Here is a 26,724-nt window from a genome sequence, read left to right on the forward strand (position 1 = left end):
CTATACAAGTTTTTGGATTTTAAAAGACTTGATTGCCCTGAGAAACAGACGACAGTGTTACTTCACGCTGCTGACAGACATGTGACCTACTGTTGTCTTAGGTCCCACCATGTCCCACTGCTTTGTAAAAGTAAATTTAGCAGGTTTCAGAATTAAACTTTTAGTTATGAATGTAGAAGAACACATCCTGCAGCTAAAAATCAATAGAAGATGAGTCGGAGGAAGGATTTACTAGGGAGATTGCTCTACTGTAATCGCTGGAATGTTATAGAGCTCGGTCCTTCAGGACTGGTTACATATCTTACATTGTCTATTTATTAGCTTCTATTACTGCATGCCTGGGGAATGTAATTGAATGGTTTGTATATCTTCTCTTCCGCTGGCATCCTAGTTCTGAATATTTGGCACTGATCTGATTTCTACAACCCATGACCGCACTTCCGGACACAGACAGAAAAGGTCCCCTGTGCAAGAACAATATATGGACCCTTTGCAGCCCAATAGCTCCTCATAATGAACAATTAAACTTGTTTTGGAGGTAGAAGTGGCCCCCTTGCCTCTTGGGTCCCTGTGCGGCTGCACAGGTTGCACCATTGATCTGTCCGCCTCTGTGTAACCCATCTGCAGTGTAATTCTCTACACATATATATGGGATAGCTGCTTTGTGTTTTTAAGAGAATTTATTTTATTGGTTTGCTTGTGACTGTGTAATAGTGGGGAAGGGCGTAGCCTTCCCTTGGTATTGAGATAGTTAAAGGAAGTGTTCCTAAAGTCAGACCTCTCTGAACTGTTGGTAGACCAAGCTAGGGGTTAGCTTTAGTGGTCCAGTCAGTAGAGTAAAGGGGGAACTTAGTGCACGGATCAAGCCTTGAGTGATATAGAGCTTGTTCCTGGCATAATTCATTGTGGGCTGCAGTACCTGTAAACAGCCACAAGATGCCACTGTTCTGGGTGCAGATGTCAGGTTGAGTCTGCTAGCAGGGTTACAGGCAGTGATGAGTTAATGCTGTGTGATGACAGCTCACCGAGGGTGGGCACTTTAGGAAGATTCCTGCTTAAGTGTCTAGAAAGCAGGAGGAGTCACTCAGTAAGAGACAGTACGGGGAATCGTGCAGGCAGCCTGACTATAGTGGCTGCTAGGGTAGACGGGAGCTCTACACCCTCAGACAGTGGGATCACTACTGTGCAAGTCTTCTCACGCAAGAGCAAGAGTCCTGTGAGCTGGTCGGAGAAACTCATCAGAGGTAGTGAGGACCCGAGGCACTTCTAGTCTGCAGGAAGCAGAAGAAGATAAATAGGACTCCAGGCTAGGACGTGGGGGAGATATTTGATCCAGGTCACTGTTAATGTTACAGAAGAGTCTCGTGGACTAGAGATAGAGTCACAGAGATGCTTCACTTAAAGAGGGAACCAGGGCTGAAGATGTTGTCAGTGCCTGTGAGAGAGATGATAGCCTGTCGGGCCTTATCCATTATATCTGCCTGTAAATACTGTATATATCCCTCTTTCCCAAGTAAAGTCCAAGTTCTGGTTAAGAACCTCGTGTCCTCTGAAGTTCTTGCTGCCCTGGTCCCAGAAGAGAAATGCCTGGAGACAGCCGCGATCGGATGGCTTGAAGTAAGTGAAGAGCAACACATACACAGCCACACTTCAGAGGGAGGACATGTATTGTCTGTAGGGTGCCATAGCGAGTGGGGACTACAGCTCGCCCACGACTACCTCGCTGGGGCACCTTACAACTGCACATTTTCTGAAAATGTTACCTGCTTATCTGAGCAAGAAAGCTTGCAGTGTAAAGCATGATGATATAACTCCAGCCTGATCCTCTCATGCAGGTGCAGTTACGACAATCTCAATGCACCAGAACCAGAGCTGCTGACCACAGCTACAGAGCACCCGAAACTAAAGAAAAAAATAGCTATCTAATACTTAAAGGTATTCTGTCACCAGATTTTTGATACATAATGTGAGAGCAGTATAATGTAGGGGCAAAGACCCTGGTTCTGGCGATATGTCACTTATTGGTCTGCTTGGTGTAGTTTTTATAAAATCATTGTTTTATCGGAAAAAAATCATCAGTAGAAGACTAATAAACCTGCTGCCAGGCAGTCTAACCACTCCCCCACTTCTGATTGGCAGTTTTCTGCCTACGCACAGTGTGCTCAGAAAGCAGCCAATCAGTGGTGTGGGAGGGGTTATACACAGCTCAGCATTTAAAGAACTGCTAGATCTGCAGAAGTTATATAAAACTGTTTTTACGCAAAACTACAGCAAGCAACCCAGTAAGTGATACATCGCTGGAAACAGGGTCTCTGTCCCTACATCATGTTGCTCTGAGATTAGGTAGCAAAAACCTGGTAATAGACTCTCTTTAAAGGCCAGTGACGTATGATGGTCTACATGGTTAATCATCTAACAGAAAGTGATGTCATCTTGTTCACTAAGTGATGTCACTGTTCCCTGCGATAAACCATTTACATTATTATCTCTGCAGCTATACTTATGATTCCTCACTTGCTACATTGTAATACTGGTTATGATGAGAGTATGGATGAATTGCTCCAAGTCAAATGTAGAAATTTCCAAAGACAAAAGGCAAGGTGTGCACAGCGACAACAGGTGCTCCTCACTCCACATAGCTTTCCTAATCTGGTTTAGCATGTTCTCATTTTCTTGTCACTGTTTTTCCTATCTCCAAGGCAACTGTCCTCATCACAAGGAACATAAATACTTTGGTTTTACCCATTAATGTCTGAATCATTTGTGCTCTCAGAGCTTTGCCTGCACTATCCCCAAGTAGCTGAAAAACTACAAAGCTCAGCATGCCCTTCCGACACTGGGAGCTGTATTCTTGCAACAGGTAAAGAGCCACAAGTTGCAGGAAACTATCCAAAAACACGAAACTTTCCACAATGCACCCACTGATGTGAGGGTCGTCAATGTGTCAAGTATAATAACACACTAAGTAAAATTTCGACTGACAACAAGACATTTCCAGCAAGTAACACAGCTTCAAGTGATTCCAATTATACATGCAATAAACTGCAGTCAGTAATGAGGAAATGATTTAAATTTGAAAAAATTTAATTATACACTTCAAATGAGCACAGAAATGGGAAAATACATCATCTCTAAGCCGCCAGAAGAGGGTGAACCACATGAATATGACTGCAGCATACAAACAGGCATCGGACCTTGCTGCCCCACAAGTTGCCATCGTGTAAAATGTTCCACAGGATCTGGTGTAAATTATATGAAGTGGTCATGTCCCTAGCAAATGTCCCACCAGCTTTTCTGAAAATTCATAAAAACTAACAGAAAGTCGCATTTTTTTCTACAGAAAACCTGATGCAAGTTGTATAATAAATCTCACTCAAAATATATTAGTAGGTAGAAGAACATGATGATGACTAATGGTCCATAGATAATAAGGGCTCGTGCACATCACCGTAAAAATTGGACGAGTGCTATCCATTGTTTTAACAGATAGCATTTGTCCCTATGTGTGTGTTCCTATGGGACCATGCACATGTACAATTTTTTTCTTGGACCGAGTTGGTGTGAGGAAAAAAGTAGCAGCATACACGACTTGCCTTTGTTTATCGGATCGCACTTGGCCATTCATGAATATGGCTCTGAGGAAAAAAACCTAACGGCACTCAGATGATATCTGAGGATGGTCTAATTTTCATGGACAGACTAAATGCAGAAGATGGAGAAGTCAACCAAGAAATATCAGATCACACTCTGATCAAACTCTGCTCAGTCTGATCAGAGTGTGATTAGCATAATCGGATAGATCTACTCGGATAAGAGAAAAATGGTCTTGCAACTCTAGCCTAAAGATGATGTCTATTAGGGTATGTCAATATCATAGTGGGGGTCCCCGCACTTGCTATGCATTCCATTTGTCCCTCAACAGCTAAATAATTCCCCAAGGAAATCAGCTGTTTGCAGAAGTCTCTAGCCAGCTCTCACATCTTCTAAAGACCACACTCAGTCAACTCCAGCTCCCGAACAACTTAAAGGGCTATTCCCAGATTTACAATGTGGTCTTAATAATGTACACATATATTTATGCATTTGTGCCAAGATAACCCATTTTTAAATCTGCCCAATTTTGCACACATCATCCCCCCCTCCCCTGTAAAGGTGACCCTCCAGGCTCTATTTATTTTCCAGTTGCTATTGGAACCACTTTGTTGGGGTCCAAATGCTCATGGTCGGTTATGCGCAGTGCAGATTCTCTCTGCTCTGGGATGTGCCTACAATGGTGCTTCTACTGTGGGGGATGATGCCACAGAAAGGTGTGTAACCTACTTTATTACAGTGTACAGCTCATACCACGAAGCTGAGATGTGCCTGTGGCCTGTATGTAGGCAACTAAGAGGTGCAATGTACTGCAGGATGGGGCTCTGTATACAGGGGCTGAAAGGGAAAATATAGTGCAAGATAGGGCTATATACAGGGAGCTGACAGGAGTGATATACTACAGAATAGGGATATATAAAAAGTGACTGAGAGGTGAGATATACTGCAGTATGGGGCTGTGTATAAAGGGCTGAAAGAAGAGATACTGTATACTACAGGATGGCTATAGGATGGCTGAGAGGATATTCTGCAGGATTGGGCTGTGACTGTATATAGGGGCAGGGATTAGTTGAGCTGGGTTTGTTGCCTGATGCTGAGAGATTAGTGATGTGCAAACTGCAAATGCTGCTCTTGACGCTCCCCTGGGCCTGTGTCGCGCTGCGTTGCGCACGCGGGAGCTTACCCGGAGCCGGATCTCTTGAGGGTTGTAGTCTCGTGGCGGTGATCCGGTCCGTGCCCAGGGAGTCAGACTAAGTGGCGCTGTATCAGCGGTAGATGATGGACGACTACGCCACCCGTTGAATGCAGCTATGGAGCTGCCGCTGCAGGGCAGACCGCTGAGGCCGGTGGAAGGATGGTGCAGCGTGGATGGTATAACCCCCAACGGGAGGGGTATGGCCTCAGGGCAGCCGACGTGGATGATGGGGGTAGCAGGAACCACTCAGAGACGATGCGGTGTAGTTCAGGGTCTTTACTGGTGACAAAGATAGACCCTCCCGGAGTACTGGCTAGCGGTTGGGGCCTGGTCAGTCCTTGAGCAGATGGGATCTCCCCTGGCCAGGCGGAGTTGTAGGCCTCCCAAACTAACGATACTCTTCTGGCTACCTTGCTAGAAGCGAGTATAAGTAGCCCACGTCCCTGAGTGTACCGTGTGGTGCTCACCCGTATGGCCGGTGACTCGGGGCCTTCTAGTAGCTTCCGTTCCACGACGGCGGTGCTGGTCCCATGCGTGTGACCGTGCCTTCGGGTTTCTTGGCCAGAGGACCTGAAATCCCCTGCCTGACGGATTCTGCTGCTGGGTAGGAGTTAGTCCCCACAGCCTCGGACTCCGGGTCCGGTAAGAAATCTTCTCAGTCAGGGCGAGCTCTGCAGCTGCCAGCCCCTGACTCTTTGTAACACTGCTCCCACAGAGCTCCTGTTGTTTCTTCCTATGCTGCTTCTCTTCTCTACTGCTGGCATGGCCCAGGAGCTGGGCCCAGCCGGAGCCACAGCTCCCTGTCAGCCCTCCTGGCTGAACTCTCCCTCTCAACTCTCTAACCCTGCCTCAGCCCCAGGTTTATACAGGGGAAGTTCTTCCCCTCCCAGGACTGGGCAGGAGGTGTGGCATGCATAGGATTCCTGACCAAGAGACCTCCCACCTGCTCTCAGACATAACACTGCCGTTACTGTGGAAACCAGACCCCTGGGGTGCCACATTCCCCCCTAGTAAAATTTAGTACTCCGGGACTAAACATATTTTTAAACATAACAAGGTATAAACAATAATAGTACAATAAGAAAAACATATAAAGATGGTCACGGCGTGTCCGCAACCGGGTGCAGTTTTTGAAGAAAAGCAAAGGTGTCCATTTCACCAAAACAGGGAGACGTAACCAGGTAGGGGTCTGTCCTGCCCCGAGTCCTTAACAGTCTTTAGTCCATTCCTGGGTTACGCTCCAACCATGTACAAAGGATTCCCGGTAAATCCACCAAAGACTCCCATAAATTACTAGAAACACATAATTATTTACAGGATATGGCCGCTCTCAGTCCTCGGCCAGTGGGGATAAGGAATGGCTGCTCACAGTCCTCACCCTGGTTTAAGATAGGGGCACATGGGGAACAATTCACTAATCCCAACGGGGACCATATTTTAATTAGCAGCAGTCCTTGTACCCTTACGGGTAACTATTTACAGCTCTTTATTCACGCTACTTCCCTTCAGTAGCTATGTCCTCTTTGTGCTCCCTCCTGAGGGTAGTCCTCAGACCCGTCCGGGTCCTCTTGGCTTTCCTCGTATTGGTAGTACTGCAGCTCCTCCTCGGTTAGCTGGGTTAGTATCTCTGCGACAGTCCTTCCCCCAGGTGGCCAGGACTTTACCTCCCTTTGGGCTGCCCCGGTTAATTGGGCCACCAGGATGCTCACTTTTTGCTCCTCTGTGAGGGGATACACCTGGAAGAGGCTATCCAGCTTTTCTCTAAAGTCATGCAGGGTATGTGACTCCCCTGAGTACTGGGGTAGCCAGGCTGCCCCCGGGATATAGGGCATGGTGAAAGGCATGACCGCAACGGCGGTGGCGCTGGCGGGGGTTGAAGCGGTGAAGCTCTCCTCCGTATCCGGCATCCTTCTCCCCCCTAGTGGACCGTGGCCTACCTTGCGATGATCCTCTTCCGTAGGCCGCGGCTCCGCAGTGGATCGTCAGGGTTGAGGACCTTCCGTCGCGCTCCTGTGACGTCGGCGTCTGCTGGGCTCCTTCCAGGACCTTACGCAACGTCCGGACGTGAGGCGGGGCTTCAGTTCTCGCGCGCTTTCGGAGTCCACGCCCCTCTTCTTCCCGCGCGGCGTCTTCAAGATGGCGTCCAACGGCGGGAAAACTCCACGGATGGCGGGAAGAAGGCAGAAGATGGCGCCGGATGGCGGGAAAACTTCGCGGATGGCGGGAAGAAGACAGAAGATGGCGCCGGATGGCGGGAATCTTCACCACTGGTAAGTTTGAACAGTCTTTTTCAGGCACGCAGTACCCGGTGGTTGCGGGCACGAGATCCTGCCGACTACGCCAAAAGTTGACGCGCCCCTGGGCCTGTGTCGCGCTGTGTTGCGCACGCGGGAGCTTACCCGGAGCCGGATCTCTTGAGGGTTGTAGTCTCGTGGCGGTGATCCGGTCCGTGCCCAGGGAGTCAGACTAAGTGGCGCTGTATCAGCGGTAGATGATGGACGACTACGCCACCCGTTGAATGCAGCTATGGAGCTGCCGCTGCAGGGCAGACCGCTGAGGCCGGTGGAAGGATGGTGCAGCGTGGATGGTATAACCCCCAACGGGAGGGGTATGGCCTCAGGGCAGCCGACGTGGATGATGGGGGTAGCAGGAACCACTCAGAGACGATGCGGTGTAGTTCAGGGTCTTTACTGGTGACAAAGATAGACCCTCCCGGAGTACTGGCTAGCGGTTGGGGCCTGGTCAGTCCTTGAGCAGATGGGATCTCCCCTGGCCAGGCGGAGTTGTAGGCCTCCCAAACTAACGATACTCTTCTGGCTACCTTGCTAGAAGCGAGTATAAGTAGCCCACGTCCCTGAGTGTACCGTGTGGTGCTCACCCGTATGGCCGGTGACTCGGGGCCTTCTAGTAGCTTCCGCTCCACGACGGCGGTGCTGGTCCCATGCGTGTGACCGTGCCTTCGGGTTTCTTGGCCAGAGGACCTGAAATCCCCTGCCTGACGGATTCTGCTGCTGGGTAGGAGTTAGTCCCCACAGCCTCGGACTCCGGGTCCGGTAAGAAATCTTCTCAGTCAGGGCGAGCTCTGCAGCTGCCAGCCCCTGACTCTTTGTAACACTGCTCCCACAGAGCTCCTGTTGTTTCTTCCTATGCTGCTTCTCTTCTCTACTGCTGGCATGGCCCAGGAGCTGGGCCCAGCCGGAGCCACAGCTCCCTGTCAGCCCTCCTGGCTGAACTCTCCCTCTCAACTCTCTAACCCTGCCTCAGCCCCAGGTTTATACAGGGGAAGTTCTTCCCCTCCCAGGACTGGGCAGGAGGTGTGGCATGCATAGGATTCCTGACCAAGAGACCTCCCACCTGCTCTCAGACATAACACTGCCGTTACTGTGGAAACCAGACCCCTGGGGTGCCACACTCTCTTGATGCATAAGGCATAGGATTATCTTCTACCATATGCATCAATAGACCGACTTTTACAGTTTCACAATAAACTGATCTGTCATCAGTAACAATTACAGCTGTACACTGACATTTCGGATGAGTGCAGAAGAGTTGAGCTCTGACAGCGACCAATTATGTAAAACCACACAGGCAGCTATGCTGTTGTAGATGACAGAAGATATAATCGGTCAGGCTGGGTACTGTACATGAAGAGAGTGCACAAAATCATAAGGTTAATTCTACACTTAGATTAACTTGATTATAACCAGCTATAGTTGGTCAGGAGCACACAGAAGAGAGGGGAGGGGTCTGCAGTACCGAGCAAAAGCAAGTGCTGCTGGGAAATGTATTTTTTTAGCGGATAAGAAAAGGACCACCCATTCAGCTATGTGAAGATGGATGCACAGCGGGGAAGACAGAGATGAAAAAAAACCACAAAGGTACAAGAAAGAAACTTTATGTTGGGCCAGATGCGTAGATAGAAATCATGGTGGCCCCATAGCAGAAGTTCTAATTGGGCACCCCCCCCAAAAAAAAATAAAGAATTGTTGGGGTCACAGAAGAGCATATCTCACAACTTTCCAGCCTTTACATAGTAATTTTCCTCCTGCTGAAGTCCTAGATTACACTTTTATTGCTCCCATAAAGTATTGGGGCAGCACGGTGGCTCAGTGGTTAACACTGCAGCTTTGCAGCGCTGGGGTCCTGGATTCAAATCCCACCAAGGACAACATCTGCAAGGAGTTTGTATGTTCTCCCTGTGTTTGTGTGGGTTTCCTCCGGGTTCTCCAGTTTCCTCCCACACTCCAAAGACATACTGATAGGGAATGTAGATTGTGACCCCAAATGGGGACAGCCATGATAATGTATGTAAAGCGCTGCGGAATATGTTGGCGCTATATAAAAATAGAGATTATTATTTTTATTATTATTATGCAAACAAAAGTGCCTGCCAAACACAGTATGATACCCCCATGGTGAATTCCTCCACATGCACAGTATAATGACGCTACTGTACCCCAGCTCAACTCCCAAGGCAACATATGGTGACCCCAACACAGTATGATCCCCCAACTGTGACCCCCACACAGCTCTTCATGCACATTAATGGGCCTACATACAGTATAATGGCCCGCACTCACCCTCCAAACAGTATAACGGCTCCCACACAGTATGATGGACTACACACAAACCTTCACACTGTATAATTGCTTGCATACAGTATAATGGATCCCCACATATTAAAATGGCCATACATAGCCTTCCATATAGTATAATGCGCCCCCCATAATCCTGCATATAGTATACTGCACTCCCCATGGTCCTCCATAAAATATAATGCAACCTCCGTGATCCTCCATATAATAAAATGCTCTCCCCATGGTCCTACATACAGTATAATGCAACCCCATGGACCTCCATACAGTATAATGCACCCCCACGGTCCTCCATACAGTATAATGCACCCCCATGGTCCTCCATACAGTATAATGCACCCCCCATGGTCTCCTACACAATATAATGCACCCCCATACTATATTATGGCCACCGGTCACTGATTTAAAAAATAAATAAATACAATACTCACCTCTCCTGGTTCCACCCGATGCTCCAGTGTCCTGAACATGCTGTGTAAAGCACCAGACATCTCAGAGCAGCGGGCGCCCTATAATGACGTCATCGCGCCCGCTGCTCTGAGATATCAGACAGAGGAAGAATGATGGGGGTGGAAGAGTCTGCTGACACTCCCTCCTCCATCATCATTGCTCGCACTGGGCCCCTCCTCCAGCTGTCAGCACAAGAAATGATGAAGGAGGAGGGAGCGTCAGCCAACACTTCCACCCTCATCATTCTGTGCGTGCGGCCGGGAAGTATGGGTGCTAACGGGCAGAGGCAGGGCCCGCTACGGTAAGAGCCAGTGCGGTGATGGCCCGGTGTAGGTCCCCCCCCGGCTCATGGGCCCCATAGCAGTGCCGTGGCCTGCCACCTTAGGCGGTACGCCACTGTGTTGAGCTTAGTCTGAATATTAACAATAATTATGCATTTACTGAGCTTTGTGAAAAATAAATTCTGGGAATAACCCTTTAACTCATTGCCACCAATCACCAGTTGCTTTCTAATATCTTCAACCCTCTTAGTCTTTTTCTGCTTTGGTTCAGCTCCTAGACTGTAAAGCAGGCTTGTAATGAATCTAGAGACTATTTTGGATAGGGGAAAACTCACCATAGATGCAGATCACCTCAGTGAGGCCCATTTTGAAAAAAAGGACAATCTTTGTATTCCTGCTTTCCAATGTAGAGCCAAAGTATTTTTCTGCAACTGTCTTTAGGGTTAGGTTGGTGAATAAAGGACTTTGCAGCTAACATTGAGTTCAATGGTAGCTGTTCACATTCTTATACAGTGAGCTCCCTGTAATGGTGGCTTCAGGACGGTAGTTTTGTCATTCACTGTAGGTGTGAAGGGAAGCAGGATAAAAAACTGTACGAAGGAGAAATATCAATGTATGGCCGCCAGCTCGGAGGGGTGACTGACCGCTCCTTCTGGCAATTCCACGAACAGAGCAGCTATTCTTCTTTCACGCTGCTCTGTTGATGTCATGTGACTTCCGACATCATGCAGATTGACACCTGGCTTTTTGACTTATGCAGAAGGGAGCCACTGTCAATCAGCATAACATCAGCAGTCACACTCATCAACAGAGCAAAAGAGGAGCCGCTGTTCTGTCGATGTGACGTCAGCGGAAGCCACAGAATCCCCAGCTGGAGAGGTCAGTGAGTATAAAGGGGACACGGCTCTGACAACATCATAAGAACTGGATAATAAATTATTGCATTATAATCTGATAAACACATTGTGATATATTTGTGTTTTTCCTTTGGGTTACTTTACTCTATAAATACTGGGTTACAGTACACTTGAACTATTTCCACGTTGTAAGGCTCAGCAGGGTCTCTTGCACGTTATCAGATCAACCCAATGGATCACACAGTGTTATATTCTGGTCAGTGTCACATTAATTGTTGTGTTTTGACAGCTCGTCGTGGGAGAGAACACAGAAAAAAACTTGATTTCATTTTGTTTCATTGAATCATGTCATTAAACTTGTTATGATTCCCATAAACAGCCATAATAGTGTATTAGTGACACTGACAGCTAGAAGAATTAAACTCTGGGCGCCATCTCATACCTGAGCCCTGTTTACTTGATCTCAAGTAGAGCAGTGAAATATTATAAACTGGGAGAAAGCATTGAGATGAAGAGCGCAGATATAACAGGAGAGTTTAAACATTGGCCATAGGAGCCATGAAGATTTACGCCACCATTTCAGCACAAACTTTTTTCACTGTTTAAGCAAATGCTATTTCAATAAACAAGAGTGACAAAGACGAATATAAAATGTAGGAATGTGGATCCGGATCCAGAATCCGAGGCTTGGGATAGGAAATGTAGGAATTATTCTTACCAAACTGTATAATTAAGATGTTGGTATACACTGCGACATATTTTCTGAAAAGTTGCAAAAAAAAAATTTGCAACTTTCAGTTACATGACTATTTTAACCCCTTAGTGACTGAGCCAATTTTGACCTTAATGACCAGCCAAATTTCACAATTCTGACCAGTATCAATTTATGTGGTAATAACTTTGGAACGCTTCAATAGATCCCACTGATTCTGAGACTGTTTTCTTGTGACATATTGTACTTCATGATAGTGGTAAAATTTGTAGGATATGACGTTGCGTTTATTTGTGAAATAAACGTAAAGTTGGCGAAAATTTGGAACATTTTGCAATTTCAAACTTTACATTTTTATGCCCTTAAACCAGAGAGCTATGCCACATGAAATAGTTAATAAATAACATTTCCCACAAGTCTACTTTACATCACAATTTTTGAAACATAATTTTTTTATTAGGAAGTTATGAGGGTTTAAAGTTGACCAGCGATTTCTCATTTTTTTCAACAAAATTTACAAAACCATTTTTTTAGGGGCTACTTCACATTTGAAGTGACTTTGAGGGATCTATATGACAGAAAATACCTAAAAGTGACACCATTCTAAAAACTGCACCCCTCAAAATGCTCAAAACCACAATCAAGAAGTTTATTAACCCTTCACGTGCTTCACAGGAACTGACGCAATGTGGAAGGAAAAAATTTTACTTTTTTCACAAAAAGTTTACTTAAAACCCATTTTTTTTTATTTTCACAAGGGTAACGGGAGAAAATGGACCCTAAAATTTGTTGTGCAATTTCTCCTGAGCATGCCGATACCCCATATGTGGGGGAATACCACTGTTTGGGCGCACGGCAGGGCTCGGAAAGGAAAGAGAACCGTTTAAGATGTCTCGTTTGGAGAGCCCCTGATGTGCCTAAACAGTGGAAACCCCCCACAAGTGAATTTTTATATGACTAAGGGTATGACAAAGGGGGATTTGATTAACTAATTGTTGGCTTGTGATCACTGTGATAGGGTCTATCACAGTAATCAAAAGGAACCAATAGAAAAAATTATCTGCTGTTGCTAGGTACCGGCCAGCAGATCTTGGCGGGGACACTGCGCATGCAACCTCTATTTTTTTTAAGAAGATGACGTGGAGGGCCGGGGGACGGATCAAGAGAGCTCAGGTATGGTTGAGGTACCAGGGTGGCTTGGGGGGCATAATTTCTCTCCCCTCTAACATGTATATCACGTCAGAAGAGAGAAAAATAATTGTAACAGCAGCACACTTTTGTTTTACTTGATCGCCGTTATTGATTGAACCGGGGACCGGAAAAACTGGCCCTGATCATGTTCTCCAGGGTCTCAGCTACCCCCAGTAGCCGAAACCCAGGAGATTTTCTGACGCTGGGGGGGCGTTATACCCTTATTTCTCAGCGCCGTTAAAAGCGATGCTGAGGAATAAGTACCCTTAACTGTAACCGTTAAAAGGTTTACCGGCAGTTGTTAAGGGGTTAAAGCACTGATTTAGGCATAAATAAAACAGGCAAGTCGCATGTCACGTGCGACTTGCCCTTAAGTTTGTGGCAAGTGCAACTTGCGACCTGCAACAGAAAATCCAACACATTTGGAAACATGTGATTCTGTGTCGCAGTACGTCTCAGGTCACATTGTGACACCATAGGAAATCATTACATCCAGTGCTGCAATGTGTCACTGCGATTTCAGTGTCGTGTGACTCGTCGCTGTATAGCCCTAGACTAAAGGAAGGATGAATTATGCTCAGCCTTGCTTACACCCTTTGGGTATGTGTACATGATCAGTATTTGCAGTAGAAAAATCTGCTGCGAAATCTGATGTGTTGGCAGGAAAAACACAGCATAAAATATGAGCATTTTTATGTACGTTTTCACCGTTCATTAGAATAGGTGAAAAAAGTTGTAAAAATGCTGAAATAATTATGCTGCAAATATGAAACTGCTTCAAGTCTGCAAGGAAAAAACAAGCAACGTGTGCATGAGACTTCAGGGATCTCAATCACTTTGGAGGCACTAGGAAATCCTTCAGTTTTTGTGACAAATCTGAGCAGAAAAAAAAACGCAGCAAATACTAAATGTGCATAAACCCTCCCCAAGAAAACTTCCCCCAGCCCTATCCTCCCTATAGCAACCACCACTGCTGCTTTGTTTCCTTGCATGCTCTAACTAGCAGTTGATGGAAAGAGTTTATTTAAGGAGGCTGTGCAATCATGATCTCAGATATATACAGTAGTCAATACCAAACACTGGAGACCTGGCTCCAGGAATGAGTCCAGTCCTTGTCTTCATGAAAGGGAATCTGTCAGCAAGTTTCTGCTACCTTGCTTGAGAGCAGCACAATGTAGGAAAAGAGACCCTGATTCCAGAGATGTATCACTTAGTTTACTGGGTGCAGCAGTTGTGACCCAATCAGAGTTTTTAGATGTAGCATGCAGCAGAGTTCAGAAAGCTGCCCCCGCCCACACCACAGCTGTCTGTGTACATAGTATACTAACAGGGAGCTCCTTATTGTCAGGGCAATGATAGTCTCCTAGTGATAAAACCTTCATTGTAAGTAAACAACAGCACAGCCTAATAAATGACACATTCCTGAATTCAGTGTCTCAGCTGTTACCTCAAGCTGCTATCAAATTACATAGCAAAAACCTGCTAACAGATTACCTTTAAAAGGGTTGGCCACCACTTTAAAAATCGCTTTCATGTGAACTAAATGCCATAGATAATCACTTTTGTAAATACCTGGTTTTCTGAAATCCTTCTGTAATCTGAGCTGGTCACATGATCTATGGTGATTCCTGTGATGTCATGTCAATTTCTCCCTAAGATCTGGAGCTGGAAACTGACAAGTGGGTGTGGCTTGCTTTGTGGTGGGTGGGGCTCCATTCAGCAGAGCTTATGCTGCTCCTGTGCATGCTGCTGCAGACACAGCTCTCCCTGCAAACATAGCTCTGCCTTGTATCGTTATGTATACAGTAGGGTGTATATATATGTGCACACACTGCTCTGTACTCTGTGTAATGTATACACTCTTCTGTATTCCTATATTATGAATACATTCATATTTCTCTCCCCATCCATCTATCTCATGTATTAGTCAGTGTGCTGGAATAGGGGATAATCTTTTTTACCAGCGCTGCTCTTTTGGCTTAATCTCTACTGTGGGCTAAATATTTAAGGGTTTTTAATGCTATACTTGAGTATCTCAATAAAAAAAAACTTGTGACCCAATATCAACATGAGTTTATGACGGATTGATCCTGTCAAATTAATCTGATCAGTTTACAGACTTTTCAAAGGCGCTTGATACAGTGCTTCATAAAAGGTTGGCGCATAAAATGAGAGCAATGGCACTAGGAAAAATATGTGTAATTGGGTTAACAACTGGCTCAGTGAAAGAAAACAGAGTGTTGTTATTAATAGAGCACACTATCTGTTTAGGTTACAGATAACGGTGGAGTCAGTAATGGGCCCTCTTCTCTTTAACATATTTATTAATGACCTTTTAGTGAATAAAATGTCAATATTTGCAGATGACACTAAACTTTGGAAGGTAATCACCACAGAGAATGATAATTTAATATTACTGAGGGATTTATGTAAGCTGGAGGCTTGGGCTGACAAGTGACAATTGAAGTTTAATGTAGATAAATGTAAGGTCACTGCGTTTAGGCAGAGGAAATACAATGTATAATTATGTACTAAATGCTAAAACACTGGCTAAAACTGTCACTGAAAAAGACTTGGTGTATGGGTGGACAGCAAACTCAACTTTAGCGACCTGTTCCAGGGATGTATTAAAAGAGGCATTGATGCTCATGACAAGAACATCGTTTTGCCTCTATACAAGTCACTAGTGCGGACACACTTACAATACTGTGTACAATTTTGGTCTACAGTGTATAAGAAGTAAATTGCTGAAGCAGAGCAGGTCCTGAGAAGAGCAATCAGGGTTATTAAGGGAATGGGTAGGCTGCAGCAACAAGACAAGTTATCAAACTTGGGGTTATTAATTTTGGGGAAATTAAGGCTTAGGAGCGATCTTATTACAATGTACAAATATATGAGGGGGCAGAACAGAGATTGTTCTAATGAGCTTTTAACACATAGGCCGGCAACAATCATAAGGGGCATCCTCTATGTCTAGATGAAAGAAGGTTAAAATTATTTTCAGCAAGAGATTGTTTACTGTAAGAGCAATGAGACTGTGGAACGCTCTATCACTTGATGTAATTCTCACTAAAAATGTTCAAGGAGGGCTTGGATGTCTTTCTTGATAAATATATTACAGGTTATGGGTACTAGATTTTGGAGATAGGACGTTGATCCAGGGAACTATTCTGATGACCATATGTGGAGTTGGGTAGGAATTTTTCCTCTAAAGCTATGTTCACACAAAGCATTTTTTCAGCGTTTTTTTCTGCAGCAAAACCTGATCTCTTGGCAGGAAAGAAGCTGCGTCAAAAACGCAGGTTTTGGTGCGTTTTTCAGGATCCCAAAGTTTAGCTTTGCTTCCACCACAGAAGCATGAACACAGGTCACCAATGCAAGACATATGTGAAACCATATTAACCAGAATTACAAATGTAACAGTGGGGAAGGAGAATTGTTCAGGAATAGTTTTTCTAACTCAATGGCAGTGCATTGAGTTTGTAGGGCACTATTTATTTTCACACTATGGTCTGTCATTGACTTGGTCAGGGACTGTTCAATTTCACACCTCCGCAGGCCACATGTATTGTTCAATCTCACACCTAGGTTAGCCAATGGTTACATTGTACACATCACTAAGTTAATTAAACTGTCCTAATCTAAACTGCCATCTCAGGTGACAAAGACAAGATGGTAAAATCACAAAAATAAATGAGTTTCATACACACCTGTACTTGCTTTTTTTCACTACAAATGCAGCAAATCCTGATAGCTATGTTTTTTCACCACCCATTGATTTCCATGGGTGTGCAAGAAAACATGCAAAGCAAAAAGCAAAAAACCAATGTGTGTGCATGAGATTTCTGAAATCTCATAGACTTTGTTGGTACTATAAAACGCAGCTGAAAATGAGCAGAAAAAAATGCATAAAAAACCCGCTGAAAAAACGCCTAGTGTGAACATAGCCTAATATAGGGCAATTAGCATCTGCCTCATGAGGTTTTTGCCTTCGTCTGGATCAACATGTTAGGTTATAGGTTGAACTCGATTGACTTATGACTACTTTCAGCTTTAAAAACTATAAACTAAACTAATGTGCATTCAGGCCCTAAGGATACATTCATATCACATTTTACCAATATATTGGCTTTATGTTCAGGGAAGGCACTTGTCACATACCCTGAATGTATCCATAGGGTCCCACTGACCCAAAAGAGCATCTTTTTAGCATGTTTGGCAGTAGTGTAGAAGACTGCACTATTCCATATAAAGGCCTAAATAGTGTCACACATTGGAGCCATACTGATAGGTAATTTAGATTGTAAACTCCATTTGGGACAGTGCCGATAATGTCTGTAAAGTGCTGCGGAATTTGATAGCGCTATATAAGAAATGCATAATAAATAAATAATAAATTGCTGGTGAGGGACCACTGATTGCTGTTTTGCTCATTATTTTGTTATGAACTCCTCCGTCCAAACAGCACACACCTGGCTACTCTGCACTGACTCCTCAGGTAAATGCAAAACAAACCTGTGCATGAGATTATATTTTGTAAAGTCAAATGAGATGGAAATGTTCATCTTTACAGGGGTAGATGATCTGGAGTGATGCACACTGATAAAATGATACTTATTCATGCTTCAGATCTGAGACCTGCTGCTCATCGCTGGAATCAATCACAAGCAATTACTGACAAACAGCACTTGCAATGACCCAGCACTTTAAGTATATATAGCCGAGTGTTCGTATCAATGTGATAATCAAACCTGACATTGCTTGGAAGTAGAAAATATAACAAATAATTATTCCAAGATGTTTAATATTGTAAATTGAATGAGCACAATCAGTGTTATGCCTCATTCACATATCAGTATTTTACATGAATGAGAAAAACAGACTAATTATTTTGATAAGACTTTGATCAAAGTTTGATCAGAGTGTGGTCTATCAGTTTTTCTCAAACGAGGTGAAAAAAAATTTGAGAATCTGCCTCCAGTGATTATTAAATGAAAGAGGCATTACTAGTGTGAGACATGTAATGATTGACAATCTGCTCTCCTGATTTACATGTCTCACACTGGTAATGCCCCCTTTCATTTACAATAAGCTCTGGAGGAATGAGCACTCATTGAAAAAGCCATGATCAACAATAGTGTTTGAAACAGAAGAAAAAAAGGGTCAGCTCACTTACTCAGACATGAGATGCACGGAAGACCGGCAGTGCTCCAGGGGATACTTTGCAACCAGGTGAGGAAAATCCAGCATCAGACGTCTCCATAAAATCCAAAAATCCTTTATTTAGAAAATATTTAAAATGTGAACGTATAATAAATCACATGAATAGTCACAATCCCATTGGGGGGAGGTAAAGATGACAAACGCATTTCAGACTCACAGGTCCTTAATCATTGCAGAATTTGTGCACTTGTTTCTATTATATCTTTTTTTCTGATTGTTCCTCACCTGGTTTTGGCTCTCACTCCTGAAAAAAAATACTGACCGAATACTGAACAAATACTGATAGCGGGGCCGTGGCCTAAGAGCTAAACTCAGAGGGACGGCCTGACATGAGGAGAAGTCATGAGGTGACCACGGTGAGTAGTGCGGCACTGAGGAGGCGTGTGGGTTACCGCTGTGACATGATGTAGTGCAAGTGTATTAAAATACTTACCCATAGCCATATTCCTTAGTTGCCAGTGCCACTCTGATTCTCTTCTGGCCCACGTGATAGGTTTTCAGATTGTGGAGCTGTGCTTATTTTCCAATGTAAGCCTATGAGAACCAACACAAGGCTCCACAGTGGCACACTAAGGAAGGTTACTTCCGTTCCACATATACTCCTGTCTGAGCCAGTCTGTTTTCAGGTTCGGTGGGTCAGAAGCGTACTGTAGCGTGCTGGAAACCAGGGAAGACGGCGATCAGTAAGTATCTTAATACGCTTGCACTACATCACATACATAATTAGGAGGGTTTAGGGGAAAAAAAATACTGACAGTTTTTCTTTCATGTACAAAGCAAGCTTTAGTCCTACTCAGCCTCCTGTTTGTGATGCTTTAGGATAAATCTCTCTGCTGCAGGTGTTATTCTCACTGAGTGTTGTCTCTAGATGTTTTGTAAGATGCTGCAAAACTTTGTGACTTTTACATCATATGAGTCCCAATCTCCCACCATACAGTCATATCATCCATACAGTCCTACAATAAACAATTCCAGGTTCCATACAGTCCTCCAATAAACAATCATAGTTTCCATACAGTCCTCCAATCATCCACCATACAATCCAATCATCCATACTGTCTTCCAATATACAGTCTTTTTATCTATACTCTCCTCCAATATACAGTCCTAGTATCCATACACGCCTCCACTATATACTCCACTATACACTCTCAATGTCAATACAGGTATCCCCTATATAATACTAGTATCCATACAATTCTCCGCTATACAGTCCTAGTATCCAATTCTCTGCTATACTATCCTACTGTCTTTTGCTATACAGTCCTAGTATCCAAACAGTTCTCTGCTATACCGTCCTAGTATCCATAGAGTCTTCCACTATACAGTCCTAGTACCCATACAGTCCTAGTATCAATATAGTCTTCCACTACCAGGGCTGTGGAGCCAAACCTCTGACTCCAACTCCGACTTCTTAATTTCCATGACACCGACTCCAACTTCGACTTCACGACTCCGACTCCCTCATACATGGCTCATGGCTAAGTTTAAGTGATAAATTTACCGTAGTAAAATGGTAACATCAGGCTTTTAATCATTATTATGATACAATAATCAAGCTATTTAGATAGACCATAAAATATATTTATTGGAATACAACTTTAGAACAAAAAACTTTTGCATATTTACAATTTATTATACACTGTGCAGTAAGTGGAAAAAAATCAGTTTTCAACAAAAACGTACTGAATAACATTTGTGCAGTCTATGAATTTGTTCTGAGAAATAGTATCGCCTCCATCAGATCCTCCTTCATAGATTATCTCAAATCTGACCTAACTATTTTAAGGGTAGAGAACAACCTCTCTACACTAACTTGGGTTGGTGGCAAAGCAGTAAACAAATGGGCAACATCTCTAACAATTTCAGGGTATGATGGAATTGACTCATGCACAGTCAGTTTTGATGAACGATTGAACTCTTCTACTTCTTTGAGAGCAAGTGAAACATTTTGTAATTCCACAATTGCCCCTTTTCCAGCAAGTCTCTTCAAGATGGAATCAATTTTAGGGGTTCTGGCAGCAATAGCTAACTTCCTCACTTTCCTAATCAGAGTTGCAGCATGTCCCTCTTGCAGTCTATCTCTTATTGCCAGCTGCAGCGTGCACAACACAGCGCATGTGATGAATAGGAGAGAGGTGTGAAGCAGCTTCAACAAGATAATCTAATTGTAAAGAATCATTTTGCTGTTCTTCTGTAGTAATATCTGTTTGTTCCTCAAAATGGGAACAGGACTATGACCTCCAACATACTGAATCTGAAATGTTCTTCTAGCTGCTGTTCACCTTCATTATTCTCATTCATCAGTTTAATTGTACTTATCATGTTTGAAGCATTATCAGTTATAATAGCAAGAACCTGTTCTTTTTTGTTCTTAATCCTGCTTGTGTTCACTCCAGCAGTTCTGAGATGAGTGCAGGCATTCCTTCCCTATTTGTTTTTTTCCCCTTATCTGTAGAAGAGGAACTTCACTACTTATCATGTACATAAACTTCAGCACAGATTTATCTCAGCTAAAAGTCTAGACCCTTAGATCAGGAATAGGACATTTCATAACTTTCCCAAATTCTTATGAAAAAATATTCCCCACAAACTACTTTGAACTACTGTACCCAATTTATTATATATTTTAGGAGTCGGACCATTTTATACCGACTCCACCAAAATGGACAGCAACTCCGACTCCAACTCCACAGCCCTGTCCACTACACAGTCCTAGTACCCATACAGTCCTCCAATATACAGTTGTACTATCACTCAGCATTGCACTTTATACCACTTTATTAACGTCTCACTGTCTTCCCAGGATGTAACTATATAATCCCACTGTAACTCCATTTTACTGAATTATATAACCCTGGTATGTCCACAGTACTAAAGTATATAATTCAAATATCCTTCTAAAGCCTCTCTACAATCCTTCCTGCATTATACCATTCAAAAGGCAATCCCTGTATTCTTCTAAACAATCGTGTCCTGGATTGGAATCCAACCAAAGTCAACATCTGCATAGAGTTTATATGTTCTCCCAGTGTTTGTATTGGTTTCCTACAGGTTTTCTGGTTTCCATCCATTGGTAGGTTTTCTGGCATCCTATGAAACTGATTCTAATACAAGGGCGTATGAGATAGGAGAAAAGATTGTGAGCACCAATAGAGATAAGTGATGCCAATCTACAATGCTGTGGAATATGTTGGTGCTATATAAACAACACGATATATGATTCAGTACTATACTATGGTATGCCAGTATAATCCCAGTACTTCATTATACATTATCAGTTAAATCCCAGTACTTCAGTGTACAGTCCAAATATTGCATTATACATTCCTAGTATTTCCCCATTACTCCTCTATACAATCCCAGTGTGATCCCAGTACTCCATTATACAATTTTATTATTATAGTAAACAATTCGAGTGTGATCCCATTTTGCACTATGCAATCCCAGTATGACCCCAGTACTCCATTAAACAATGTCAGTATTACAGTATACAATCCCAGTATAATCCCAGTACTCCATTATATAATCTCAGTATTACAGTTTACAATCCCAGTATGATCCCAGTACTCCATTATACAATCTCAGTATTACAGTATACAATCCAAGTATGATCCAGTACTCCATTATACAATCTCAGTATTACAGTATACAATCCCAGTATGATCCAGTACTCCATTATACAATCTCAGTATTATAGTATACAATCCCAGTATGATCCAGTACTCCATTATACAATCTCAGTATTACAGTATACAATCCCAGTATGATCCAGTACTCCATTATAAAATCTCAGTATTATAGTATACAATCCCAGTATGATCCCAGTACTCCATTATACAATCTCAGTATTACAGTATACAATCCCAGTATGATCCAGTACTCCATTATACTATCTCAGTATTACAGTATACAATCCCAGTATGATCAAGTACTCCATTATACAATCTCAGTATTACAGTATACAATCCCAGTATGATCCAGTACTCCATTATACAATCTCAGTATTATAGTATACAATCCCAGTATGATCCAGTACTCCATTATACAATCTCAGTATTACAGTATACAATCCCAGTATGATCCAGTACTCCATTATACAATCTCAGTATTACAGTATACAATCCCAGTATGATCCAGTACTCCATTATACAATCTCAGTATTATAGTATACAATCCCAGTATGATCCAGTACTCCATTATACAATCTCAGTATTACAGTATACAATCCCAGTATGATCCAGTACTCCATTATACAATCTCAGTATTACAGTATACAATCCCAGTATGATCCAGTACTCCATTATACAATCTCAGTATTACAGTATACAATCCCAGTATGACCCCAGTACTCCATTATACTATCTTAGTATTACAGTATACAATCCCAGTATGATCCAGTACTCCATTATACAATCTCAGTATTATAGTATACAATCCCAGTATGATCCCAGTACTCCATTATACAATCTCGGTATTATAGTATACAATCCCAGTATGATTCCATTTTGCGCTATGCAATCCTAGTATGACCCCCCTACTTTACAATCCCAGTATGACCCCAGTACTCCATTATACAATGTCAGTATTACAGTATACAATCCTAGTATGATTCCAGTACTCCATTATACAATCTCAGTATTACAGTATACAATTCCAGTATAATCCCAGTACTCCATAATACAATCTCAGTATTACAGTATACAATCCCAGTATGATCCCAGTACTCCATTATACAATGTCAGTATTACAGTATACAATCCCAGTACTCCATTATACAATGTCAGTATTACAGTATACAGTCCCAGTATGATCCCATTTTGCGCTATGCAATCCTAGTATGACCCCCCTACTTTACAATCCCAGTATTGAAATATATAATCCCGGTAAAATCTCAGTATTACACGGTATGCTTCTAGTACTTCTCTATGCAATCCCAATATGATCTCAGTACTTTTCTATACAATCCTAGTATGTTCCCAGTACTTTACTATACAATCGCTGTAAAGCACTGTGGAATATGATTGCGCTATATAAACAATGCAGAATAAATAAATAAATCGCAGTATTGCAATATACAATCCCCGTAAAATCTCAGTATTGCACTGTATGCTCCAACTACTTCACTATACAATCCCAATATGATCCCAGTACTTTACAATACAATCCCAATATTGCACTATACAATCCCAGTATGATCTCAGTAATTCGCTATACAATCCCAATATTGCACTATGCCTATCCAGTATGATCCCAGTACTTTACTATACAATCCCATTATTGCACTATGCCTATCCAGTATGATCCCAGTACTTTACTATACAATCCCATTATTGCACTATGCAATCCCAGTATGATCCCAGTACTTTACTATATGATACCAGTATTGCAATATACAATCCCAGTATGATCCCAATATTCACTACACAATCCCAGTTTGCACTATACATTCCCAGTATGATCCCAGTACTTCACTACATAATCCTAGTATTGCAATATACAATCCCAGTATGATCCCAGTATTCACTACACAATCCCTGTTTACACTATATATTCCCAGTTTGAGCCCTGGTCTTCCCTGCCCCACCCCAGTATAGACATCTCCCAGTCTCACACCCTTGCATCTCTAGCTTGCAGGACATAGAGGACATCTGCTAGAGATGTGCCCAGTGATTTTATGCCTCATCTCATGACCTGTCCGCAAGTTTTCCATCTGTTTGATGTGGCAGCCCCGGGATGGGGAACCAGTATCGCAAGTATCACCATTTCGCCCTTTATACCCACAGTTACAATGTTGCTGCTTTGAGGACAAAGTCACCTTCCAGCGATACAGAGACTGAGCACCGTGAATTACACAGCAACAACCTGTCCCTGGCACCACACAGCTGCTACGTGCCAACTTGGCACTAAAGTTCCCATACAACCCTACCAGTCCCCTATGCCCTGCACCTCACTTGTACATGAATTGATGACCTCAAACCACCTGCTTTTAGAGCCTGGCATCCCATGGTATAGCTAATCTGGGCTACTCCTTGCCCCAAGTTAGCAGGCGTTCTCCATCAGAGCAACACGTGTCCACAACTGAACTTACTTCTCAGCACTGGCAGCTCCCGATGCCGGCGGCTGTGGATGGCGGTACCAGGGAGGCTGCTGCACACATTGCCCGTGCGCCCAATGCAGGTGGTTGCAGGGAAAGCGATGCTAGCAGTGCCGAAGCCAGTGCTCTGTGAGGCAGAGGAGAGGGAGGAGGCGCCATCATTGAGCTCCGAGGAGGGGCCTGAGCAGAAGAAAACTGCAAGGTGCTAAAAGTACCCCAGCAAAAGAGGAGCTGATAGAACCGGGACTGTGCACATGTGTCCTGTATACTGTGTGTGCGCCATATGTGCCACAGGCTGCTCACTGACAGCTGCAGTCCCACTGTGCTGACTGATGGCTGTCACACTGTGCTCACTGACAGCTGCACTCCCACTGTGCTGACTGATGGCTGTCACTCACACCGTGCTCACTGACAGCTGCACTCCCACTGTGCTGACTGATGGCTGTCACATTGTGCTGACTCACGGCTGTCACTCCCACTGCACTGACTGATGGCTGTCACTCACACTGTGCTCACTGACAGCTGCACTCCCACTGTGCTGACTGATGGCTGTCACTCACACCGTGCTCACTGACAGCTGCACTCCCACTGTGCTGACTGACGGCTGTCACATTGTGCTGACTCACGGCTGTCACTCCCACTGCACTGACTGATGGCTGTCACTCACACTGTGCTCACTGACAGCTGCACTCCCACTGTGCTGACTGACGGCTGTCACACTGTGCTGACTCACGGCTGTCACTCCCACTACACTGACTGATGGCTGTTACAGTGCTCACTGACAGCTGCACTCCCACTGTGCTGACTGATGGCTGTCACACTGTGCTCACTGACAGCTGCACTCCCACTGTGCTGACTGATGGCTGTCACTCACACTGTGCTCACTGTCAGCTGCACTCCCACTGTGCTGACTGACGGCTGTCACTCCCACTGCACTGACTGATGGCTGCTACTCACACTGTGCTGACTGATGGCTGTCACACTGCTCACTGAGAGCTGCACTTCCACTGCACTGACTGATGACTGTCATTCACACTGTGCTGACTGATGGCTGCCATTCACACTGGGCTGACTGATGTATGTCACGCACACTGTGCTGACTGATGGTTGTCACTTACACTGCTGACTGATGGCTGTCACTCACACTGGGCTGACTGATGTAAAAATAATCCTCTAAAATACAACTTGCCTAATAATTCTGCACACAGTGTATTTAATGCCCATTTAGATACACATTTTTGTCTTGGGAGTGAGACTCTAGACCGCTATGTTTAGTCTGCTCAACCTTCTGTCCATACTGTGCCTTATGGGCTTCCATGCCGCCTGGTTTCCACTTCATCCATCCTGCTGCTTCTGAGATTCCTGAGTGTGCCCAAACCTCACTGCCCACATGCCTTCTTGTTTGCTGCATCAATGCCTGGGGTCCATGTGCCCATCTGGACCTGAGGCTTAGAGGATCCACCTTACCTGGTGAGCCTAACAATCATGGACTTGTAAACCCTGACATAAACACAAAACCCCCAAAGGAGCCACAGGCATCAGCTGTTAAAATGAAAACTACAACAAACATCATTTAATACCACCAACCATCCCACGTAACCCTCTTTTAGATTTGTACAGTGGTATATATATACAGTGAAGAGGGGACCTGCTGGCTAGTGCAGGTTCACACTACTGTAACGTGGTGTGGGACGGTAGCCGTGGGCGAGTGTCACGGGTTTGCCAGGTGTAATAGATAGTCCTTCTGGATCTGGCTGTAGAAGGTCACTGCGCTTGGCATTACAGACGCCTTCTTAATCCTTCCTTTTGGACCCAGCAGCGACCTCCCTCCTACTGCTGATTGACACACCCTTGCCTGGGAGTTAAAAGCACTCAGTTTGCTCCAGGGACTCGCCGGTGATACTTCTTTCTACCTTTGTGTAGCCTTGGAGCACTAGCAGTCAGCTAGCTTCTTCTCTGGTGCCCTTGGAGGACAGTTGGCGTTTCTCCTCTAGTGTCTGCTCAAGCTAAGTTTATCCCCTTTGTTTGTCTACCTTGTTGTCTTTAGTTTGTAGTGGGGCCTGATCAGTGCTCACCCCTCCCCCTCCCTATCTAGGGCCAAGCTCTAGGGACATCCAGGGCTTAGGGTCCTGCTCGGTGATAGGTGTGGAACCTATATAGGGATGGTAGGGTAGGCATGGTTGTAGCGCTGGCGTCCCTGCCCTCTGCTAGGCAGGGACGCTGCTCCCCTCACCGCTCTGCTCCGTGCCCGGCATCCTCTCCCCGCTCTGCTGTCAGCGCGCGCTCCTTCCCGGCGTCCTCCTCCCGCTCTGCTCTCAGCGCGCGCTCTTTCCCGGTCCCTGTGCTTAGGGCGCGCGCGCGCGCGCTCCCCTCCTCTTAAAGGGGCCGCGCGCGCCGTCCTAAGGAGTCCCCGGCCAATGGCCGGAGGACTTCATCATATATAAGGCACCTCCTCCAAAATGGAGGTGCCCGAGCAATGTTGTTTGCACCTGTGTCTCACCTGTGCTTCAGCCCTCAGGTCCCGTTGCCAGT

The 26,724-nt window shown here is 44.4% G+C and overlaps 1 protein-coding gene across 2 annotated transcripts in view; it reads right to left on the minus strand.

Moving 5' to 3' along the window:
• The window catches only part of KCNG1 (potassium voltage-gated channel modifier subfamily G member 1), a 118,518-nt gene extending 94,157 nt beyond the window's left edge, over nucleotides 1-24,361 (minus strand). The window contains exon 1 of one of the 2 annotated variants that reach the window (XM_073682729.1): nucleotides 24,187-24,361. Coding sequence is in view for 1 of the 2 variants with exons in the window: in XM_073682728.1 (XP_073538829.1) it covers nucleotides 18,049-18,056 (8 nt within the window). In the remaining variant the exon portion in view is untranslated. Of the gene's footprint in view, nucleotides 1-18,048; nucleotides 18,068-24,186 lie in introns of those variants that run through there. The other variant, XM_073682728.1, reaches the window with a different exon arrangement.
• Between the last annotated feature and the right edge of the window lie 2,363 nt (nucleotides 24,362-26,724).

This window comes from Phyllobates terribilis, unplaced genomic scaffold (assembly GCF_046119375.1).
Source record: "Phyllobates terribilis strain yellow unplaced genomic scaffold, ASM4611937v1 Scaffold_5__5_contigs__length_657084704, whole genome shotgun sequence".
NCBI lineage: Eukaryota > Metazoa > Chordata > Amphibia > Anura > Dendrobatidae > Phyllobates > Phyllobates terribilis.